Source organism: Penicillium odoratum (assembly GCF_028828045.1).
Source record: "Penicillium odoratum strain IBT 22623 chromosome Unknown utg000006l_segment0_segment0, whole genome shotgun sequence".
NCBI classification, from domain to species: domain Eukaryota; kingdom Fungi; phylum Ascomycota; class Eurotiomycetes; order Eurotiales; family Aspergillaceae; genus Penicillium; species Penicillium odoratum.
In genome coordinates this window covers 3,410,589-3,420,186 of record NW_026643148.1, presented here as the reverse complement: position 1 = coordinate 3,420,186, position 9,598 = coordinate 3,410,589, and the positions used below count along the sequence as shown (strand labels likewise).

The window sequence follows — 9,598 nt, the reverse complement described above, 5'->3', positions numbered from 1 at the left end:
ATCGTACTGCGGAGTCCCTTGGTGTCGCAGCTGTCCCCTGCGGAGCACTTGGTTTCGCAGAGCATCGTACTGCGGAGTCCCTTGGTGTCGCAGCTGTCCCCTGCGGAGAACTTGTTAACGCAGCGGTCTCCTGCGGGTCTCGATTGTCATCACAGCGTCCCCCTGCGGAGTTCACTTGGTAACGCAGCGCCCCCCTGCGAGGAACAGTTGATCACGCAGAGCCTATCCTGCGAGGAACAGTTGCTTACGCAGAGCCTATCCTGCGAGGCATATTGATAACGCAGACCTATCCTGCGGGGTAGTCTTGATCTCGCAGCACCCCCCTGCGAGGCTTATTGATAACGCAGACCTATCCTGCGGGGTGGACTTGTTCTCGCAGCGCCCTCCTGCGAGGCATATTGATAACGCAGACCTATCCTGCGGGGTAGTCTTGATCTCGCAGCACCCCCCTGCGAGGCTTATTGATAACGCAGACCTATCCTGCGGGGTGGACTTGTTCTCGCAGCGCCCTCCTGCGAGGCATATTGATGACGCAGACCTATCCTGCGGGGTGGACTTGTTCTCGCAGCGCCCTCCTGCGAGGCATATTGATGACGCAGACCTATCCTGCGAAACATGTTTGATAACGCAGACCTATCCTGCGAAGCATGTTTGGTGACGCAGAGCTTGTACTGCGGACCCGTGGCCACGGAGACCCCCAAGCCTGCAGACAAGAGATGGAAACCATGACACACGGGAGTGTGAGGAGGAAAGTCCTGATTTATTTTGGGCCGGAAATCTCGCACCTTTTATGTCAAGTCGGCTACGTCTCTTCACAGATACCCCCTGCGCAAATTCATAGCAACGGCCACTGATTTGGGAGGGCATTGGAAAAGTTACATGGAAATTTTTGGCCAGGAGACACACCCCCCATGGATCCGTGGTTGGCCTCATGTTGCCAGGGGTAACTAGCCCTTGGTTCCATCACACCGATCATGTAGACTGTTCATTTCTCGCGATGGGTTACATTGGCGACTGGGTACCAGAATTGATGCAATGGATTCCATGGATACGATCGCTGTGGCAATGAAACTGCGTTGCATTGCAAGTTGCGACAGATGTATTACAATACAGCATTCAAAGAGGGCTAAACGCAATGGCCATGCAAGTGCAATCATGGGTACTCTTGCCATTAGTGTCGCACATCGATCAAGAACTTCTGCAGCGCACGTTGCCCTTGTTTTCGTCAGACTTTGAGAAACCAAACAGTGGTATTCAGCAAGATGCACGAAGGACTGGACCTTAGACCAACCCACGTGCTATTTAAGGTTTAAGGTGCCGGCCGATCATTTCGATCTCGCCGTCCCACTTTCCACCTCTCATATGCACTTTCTTCCTGTTCACGCTTTGGCCATTGGTAAACTCCTGATGAGAAGGGAAACTTCTGATAAGGTCAATCAATTGCTACGAATACTACAAAGTATCGTCTTGCTCATCTCTGTAACCGACGCGCGTGGCAGGGCAAACTTGAGAGTTCAGGAGTAACTTTCCATTTACCCTGGTAAGTACCCGGGCAAGACTTTGGCTGATCTGCGGGCCCTGCTCCTACCGCTCAAACTTACCGGCCACGGACCCGCTGCGCTCCTATTTCTAACAACCTTGATTGGTCAGGTGTGTTGGGGTGAGTCATGGTGGACTGCGGACACCTCACCAATCAGACGCCATTCTGTTCTCAAGGAAGGCGTCGATCACTTTCTAGAATTGCCATGTGGCGCAAGACCCACTGTCGATGTAACATCCTGGACCAGGAGCCATGGAACTTCATCCTTGACCGGACTTACAAACTAGCTCTAGAAACTTGCCTTTTTCTAAAATTGATATTCATAGCGAGCTAGTGTACAAATGCTGCCCATAACATGTTCTCTGGAAGCGCATAGATAAGACACCCGATAGTTGGGAATAAAGTTACATCTCAAGAACATTCTCAATTGCTAATGTGTCATGGCCTGCCTGACCTAAATCTCTATCGCATAATTGCCCTTCGCACATGTTTGGAGCAGGGATGTGACTTGCATCGTGGTACGCGGGTTGAAGGAACCTAATTTTGACGGTCGAAAATTGCCCCCTCACTCGACCCAACGGAGTGATTCCATCGATACCTTACATTGTTTGTTCAAACGAAGCCGAGTAACTCGATCAGCTCGGCATTGAAAGTCTTCACGGCATGCGAAAGATTGGATTGACCCCTTGATCTCGATCGACCCTGACTTTGGACCGCGAGAGCAGACACTTGTGGATCTTGACGTTGCTGGGCTGATCGCAGGCGTGGAGCTTCGCAGCCAACATCAGGGATGTCTCCCCCAGTTGATCGGGACAATCGACATCAATCAGCTCCTCTCTTGCAAGGCTTCCAACGGCATGAAGGTCTCCGTAGATCACGGCCAGATGCAGAATGGTTCGGCCGCTGTGATCCCTCTGGTTGATATTGACCCGCGGATCCTGCAAGAGGATCTCCAAAATCTCATACTGTTCACGTTCTAAAGCCACCAGAAGTGGCTGCTGGACCTTTCGATTGGGGCTGTAGAACTCGATATCTTTGCGGCGGAGCAGCTGTCGTACGATTGAAACACTGCCCTGCGTGATGGCCATCGACAGAGCAGTCTGACCGTAGATATTGCATTGAGAAGCACGAAGATCATCATACTCCAACAGGAGATCGACAGCCTTGTGATCCCTCGCTTGGACGGCAAGCATCAAGGGCGTGTGTCTTCCATGTATCTTGTTGATATCCGTAGTGCACCTGCAGAGGTACTTTTGGAGCGCATCGGGCTGGGAGAGCTGTTGCTCCAGTGGAGGGCTAGGGTATGACAGAGCGCTTGACATGATGGTGGTGAGAATGGATGTATTGGAAGAGATATGAGGGATGAGGTATTGCTAGATTGACAACGTGGTGTAAAAATCTGGATGGTGGTTTATATATGCTGGCAAGGACATCCGCCAGATCGTTAGAGAATATTCCATATGTTCAGGCCTAGTTGACTGCATTCTTGAATAGATACGTCGACTTGGGATGCGCAGAATGAACGCTGTTTTCTGCATCGTCCGATAAATTCCACCTAGAATTCCGATGGTGCCCTATAGAAATAACCACGACGATAATAGGTGGCTAAGAACATAGTATGTATTGGTGCTAGAAGGAAATCTTTTCAAAGCATCGACCCGGTCCCAGGATCTGGCCCTGTGCTTCGGGTGCCATCCATGACATCTGGGGCTATAACCCTGGAAACAAGGCGCTGTCTTCCACGGGTCATTTTTTCATTTGACTATCGCTGATGTACTGATGGAATTCAAGATATCGTACCTGAACCCTTGGGTTAAAAAACCTCTTCGCCATATTACCCGTTTTACTTCGTGTATGTGGTTTCAAACAATGCCGACTTGGCAAAGTGCTTTTTTACATGCTCTTCAAAAGACAAGACACGCAATGCATTCACACAAATTTTAGCCTAGGATACGATGGCGGACGCTCATATACGTGATTGCTGCGCCGAGTGGTATGTGCGTTGATGAATGCACAAGCTGCTCCTGGACTCACGAAGCGAAATCCCATGTCCCTCACGGTCAATTCAAGGATCATCATGATTAGTCCTGGGAGGTGCCGCGCTCCTAGAGCGCTCACCCAAGATCTCAGGGCTAGGATCGGGATTCCTGGGATCTAGGTAAGGTGACCTGGGGGCGGAACTGTGGTTGCAGGCGCCGGTGGCCCTTATTGCCCCTTGATGCACTTCAAGCAGCACTTCTCATCCTGTAGATATTCCCATCGAGAATGATATGTGCCATCATCAGCACCAGGCTCGAGGAATGCATATGTCTACATTATTCGTCGTCTCCCTGTGGTTGCCTTTATGATCAAGAACTATAAGATGTCTGGCTATGACTGACAGTCAACTTCAAATTTAAATCATCGGCGTTCACAACACTCTATTTCGTCGAATCATCGCCCTCGCAGCATTTATTCGCCCGACTATCATCATGCCTCTACCTTATCTCTGGGATGCCTTCGCGATTTGTGAAGTGCCGGACAAAGCGAACAGAACATGCTGTGGTCTCACCAGGCAAGCCAGACCGTGCAAACTCATCGTGACAGAGGAAGTCCAACAAATGGGTATTAAAAAGTTGAACGACCTCTCATGCGATCCCTTTGACCTTCGTCTTCTACATACGAGGCTACAGGATATTGTTCCTCATTTCCTCTGCGCGCGCTGGCACCGTCGACTTCAAGTCGACAATGTCCGAGAGCGATGGACAACAGCCGCCATCCGTAATTCTGCCCTGGTTAGCACGTCACGACCTTCTCCCAGGGAGGAAGGAGAGCTATCACCAGAGGCTCGCCTTGGCATGGAGCGTGAAAGATTCAATTCTTCGATGTCACCCGGCCAGCCTGACCCTGCTCAGCCCACGACAGATGCCAGAGCTTTGGAGTCCTCCCATCCCTCCGGTCGGAGAATGATAGAGATTCTTCTACGAGAGGAGGGGGCTCCCTTGGATCTTTCGGGGGACTATCTGACGGTGCTTTCAATCGAAAGGGAGGAAGGGGACGAGACTCTACTTTGCCTGAAAGATTTCCACCCAACATCAAGCTTAGAAGACGGGACATGTGGGATTTGTCTAGGGGTAGAGCAGAATGACTCCCTCGTGTTGAAATGTGGCCGATGCACCTCTTGCGTCCATTTAGGGTGTATGTCGTCGTGGCTTCAAAGTCTCTCGCCCGGAAGCAAATCTTCTTGTGTAGTATGGTATGTTAAGCGTCTTTGTTCTGAAAATTGAGGAGCAAGAGCTAATCAAATGAACAGTAAAAGCGATGCACCATTCAATGCATACTATGATATGCGAACTGTGGAGGCTGCGTGGAATCAACGGCAAAGGCGGGCCTCCGCGGCAGATCACCGGAGTTTGCCGATCACAGTACACAACGAGCGACCACCGGTCAATACCGCAGCTTCTGACGAGACCTCTCCTACACCTGCAGAAGCGGTGCTAGATACCGCTGGACCAAGTACACACCAGGTGCGTCAAGAATCGGAGCACGTGGACTATCCGCTTCTTCCTGTGGCCTCTCCATCATCAGACCCGCCATCACTTCGTCGATCAGGTAGGAAGAGACGGGCTCCTGACCGCTACGAGGCGTAGATGATTTGCGTACAATTTAGCCAGGCAGCTTCCAGCATGCACCTGGAACATAATTAGTTGGTGGAGTGGTGTGTCAAAGCTGCGGTCGGGGAGGCAGGTGTCATGTCAAAGCTGACAGTCACCTAATGGTTGGAATGGAGGAATTTCCTGAGGTAATCTGGAAGGCTGTGTGGGCCGTCTGCGGCGGGCGCTTTCAAAAGGGCTTCTCCCGGTCAGTGCATTTTCTAGATAAATGATACAGTATGACTTCTAAGAAGCGAAGTGTTGAAATCTAAAATGTTTTTTCTTGATTTCTTTTAAGCTGAGCATAATTCGATTCCCTCCACTATTCTCCTATCGCAGAATGAGACATGCGACCTGAAGCAGCTACTTGAGCCTGCGGGTCAACATGTTGACCGGAATCATATCATGACTCAAAGATCCAATTGCGATTTTTTTGTCTTCCCATTGATATCTGAAGCACCGGTATTGCGTGTCTGTAGTACCTTTCAGTAGCAGCAGCACCGTCCATTCCCTTTTGTATAGATTCGTCGCGATTTTTGCACTTTTCCTACCTGCCAGCAATCTTTCGAGCTCCCTACATCTGAAATGGTGCACTATGTTCACATCATTGCTAGACAGCATGGAGTTCCGCCAGGCAAAATAAGGGACCATATCGGCCGCTTAGAAGAGGCGATTGGGCTTGCACTGCCGCCAAATTCCATGTGGCATGGAAAGGCCTATCATCAAGGTCGCAAACGACAACATCCGTCCTGGTTTCGAAAAGAACTCATCTTTGCATGCATGGGTCATAAAGGTTTAAAGCGCCTGGATGAGATATGGTATCGGACTTGGGTGTTTGTGATTAATATGAAGATCGAAGGGGACATGAACGAGAGGCTCATACGAGCGGTCCTGGGCCTGGAAATGACAGTGGAAAAGGTGGAACATACCGACGGGGGACAGTTTGATGCATTGGCAAAGCGCATGCTCCACTTGCGGAACGAGATCCCATGGTCGAATGATGGGAAAGCTGGGAAAGAAGACGCTCAAGGTTGTTGGTATTTCGGGAAACGGTTCGAAATTGGGAGGCATGTCTGATGCAAAAGTACTGCCATGCTCGAAGGTACTTTGCCCTATCGAAGCGCGCGAACTACCTGCTGGATTTTGTCCTAGGCGAGAAGTACCAACAAAGAGGAACTGGAAATACTACAAGAATGATGACGCTTCACTGTGCAGACATCTGGTGGATCATCACAAGGGCAACTCACATCACCAGAACGGAGACTGCAGAGCTTGAGGATGAACGCACTAGATTACGGTCCAAAATGTTTTTTCTGGTTCAATATCACTCTCGCTTCTTCATAAACCTTCCTTTCCATCTTCTCTCTTCTTTCGTATGATAGTGTTCGCTGCTTACAATTCATCATCATCATGCAACTTTTCTCCTCCCTCGCTGTCTTTGCTGGTCTCGCTCTGGCCCAGAATGCGGCGATCGGACTACCTTACCCCAACCAGACAGTCGTTTCTGGCAGCGATATCGTCGTTCAGATCCAGCGACCCGTATGTCAACCTCCCGTTCTTCTGGCTCAATATCATTATCTAACTGCATTCAGAATTCCCTGACTGGCTCGACAGGGATGGCTGTCGCTATTGGTCTTGTCTCTTGCCTCCATCGTTTACAACGGGCTGTTTGACCCTGTGTACCACGAGACCTACTTGCCACCTTACCAGAACTTCACGGTCACAGTCCCCTTCGCTTTTGCGGCAGGTCAGGCCCAGATCAACGTGGCTCATGCCACACTCATTGGGGTGAGTCACAATTGATCACCATTGTCGGTTGGTATTGTGCTGACCTTTGTGACAGGCTGGCCCGTATCCTGATCTGGAAACTCTCAATCAGACTATAATCATTTCCTAAAAGAATGTCCATTCTCCTCCACAAATCTTTTGCTAGCTGACTGACGTCGGTATATCCTGTCAAGCTCTCCATTTTGTGATATTCATCGATTTCAAGTTCAGGAGTCGAACTTATTCGGTTCGGCGGTAGTCGATAGTTTTGTTGACTTAGATGTTGATGTCTGATCCAGAAAATGGATAGCCCGAGCCAAAAATATATACATTTATTTATATACGTATGTGCTCTCTGTTTTACACAGCACCTCCATAGACTATAAAGCTGGCATCAATGACGCCACCGTGGTCTGGGCTGCAGAATTGTTTCGTCGTGGAGTCGATGGGTGAAATGGCATGAGCGGGTCCGTGATGAAGGGGCAGTGGATAAAATATTCTCGCGCACAGGCCCACGCCAAGAGGCCATGCCGCGCGCTAAACCGATCATCCATCACCACTTGGGCTCCTTCATGAAACGCAACAACCGAATCTCCTAGTCGATGGGTGCATTTTGACAGCGACAATGATCTTCTTGTATTGGTCAGGTCGACACCATGAAACGCGAAGTACCGTCTGAGTTACATGGCTGCAACAGTGATGGTGACGTTCGACCAGCAAAAGCGCGCCGGCGAGAAAGCCCCAGCACGAAATCAGAGCTTTGGAAGGAAGAGCACGAGCATAGCAAAGCGCAGCACCCGCTTTCTCCCTTCTCTCCCGACTGTGGTAGTAAAGTGAGTCTTGACCCTCCGCTTGCGATAATCATCACACTGACTGCCCAGCTACCTGATGCTCTCGAACAGCGAACTCCCACGTCCCTCGCAAATACCACCGACGAAAACACGGATACGATATACCAGTGGATTCCTGCGCCACCGGAGGTGGATCCACTAGAAGTGATGAGCCAACCCCCGTCAAAACGATCCCGATCGCGTTCGATCTCAACGGATCGGGGGCGTGCTCGGTCGGTCTCGTCGGACAACAGCGAGAGCAGCTCGGCTCGCGACACCAGGTCATATGCGTACCGAGCTGTGAACTATGTCACCATCTTAGAGACCAAAGGATGCTTCATGCGACAGTCCTCTGCCGGCCCAGTACCCGAGGATATCGCGCTGTGCGAGCGTCTCCTCAGTCAACCTATCGAACCTCCGATCGGCACAATGCTCGAAGACGAGTATATCACAGACTTCCATATTGCGTTGCAGAATCGATCTGAAGCGCGTCTCTTGGTGGACCTTCACCCTCTTATTATGCCCTGCGCGGAGAACCAATACATTCAGGGGAACAAATCTCTGAAGGATGTGATAGACGGGTACAATGATCCTTGGCTGAAAACCGAGCCGATTTATGGACCCAAACCGCAGCCCGATCACGCGCGAGGCTTGAGATGGTCGACCTTTTCCGAGACTCAGCGGCGCAAACTCGGGATCAAGCCTGACGAGAAGTCACCGTACACAGTACGAGAAGACATGTACTTTCCGTATCTGACCGCAGAAATCAAATGTGGGAATCAGGCGCTGGAACTTGCCGATCGGCAGAACATGCATAGCATGTGTATTGCTCTGCGAGCCGTGGTTTCTTTGTGCCAAGCCGCAGGCTGCACGGAAGAGGTGCATCGGCGGATTTTGGGCTTTTCAATATCGCATGAGCTCGAAGGCTTTCGAATATACGGTTACTATCCTGAGATTGATGATGGCAAGGTGTCATTCTATCGCTGGCCTGTTGCGCAACCCAACGTCTGGGTCAAAGAAAATCGATGGACATGTTATCAGTTTGTAGAGAACTTGGACCGTGAATTCCTACCGATTCATACCCATCGATTGATGCGGATACTCGAGAAAATCTCAGACCCAAACGAGGATGTGTCTGGTATCGATGTCGACGAGCTTGACTCTCAGGTGTCTATGGTGGGATTGCAGGAACGCCCGGGCTATCGCCGAGCAGCCTCTTTGCAGAATCGCGGTCTACAACCAGAGCTACGTATTATGGTGCAAACATTACAACAGCAGCTGGCAGATCAGAAGGAACGAGAAGAGAAGCGTGTGGCGGAACAGAAGGAGAGAGAAGAGAAGCTCCTCGTTCAATTGGAACAGCAGAGGCTACGGGAAGAAAGGCGAGAGGCGGAACAGAAGGAGAGAGAGGCGGAACAGAAGGAGAGAGAAGAGAAGCTCCTCGTTCAATTGGAACAGCAGAGGCTACGGGAAGAAAGGCGAGAGGCGGAACAGAAGGAGAGAGAGGCGGAACAGAAGGAGAGAGAAGAGAAGCTCCTCGTTCAATTGGAACAGCAGAGGCTACGGATAGAGAAGCGAGAGGCGGAACAGAAGGAGAGAGAAGAGAAGCTCCTCGTTCAATTGGAACAGCAGAGGCTACGGGAAGAGAAGCGAGAGGCGGAACAGAAGGAACTGCAAGGCAAGCTTTTTGCTCTTTTAGAACAGAGAGAAAACTCGAAATAGTTATTTGAGCTGTTTTTTGCGATTACTTTTCGTTTAGGCGTGCTAGTTGAGCCAGTCGGATGTGATATGGCTCGCTGCGTAGATGGTAAATGCTTCCTTTTCTGGTT

At 50.4% G+C, this 9,598-nt stretch overlaps 1 protein-coding gene across 1 annotated transcript; it reads left to right on the top strand.

Moving 5' to 3' along the window:
• Window positions 1-7,595: 7,595 nt before the first annotated feature.
• N7520_009684 (uncharacterized protein) lies at window positions 7,596-9,491 on the top strand (the record flags this gene model as incomplete). The annotated part of the gene is made up of 1 exon (XM_057143618.1): window positions 7,596-9,491. The coding sequence occupies one exon, from the start codon at window positions 7,596-7,598 to the stop codon at window positions 9,489-9,491; it is 1,896 nt and encodes a 631-aa protein (XP_056992906.1).
• Between the last annotated feature and the right edge of the window lie 107 nt (window positions 9,492-9,598).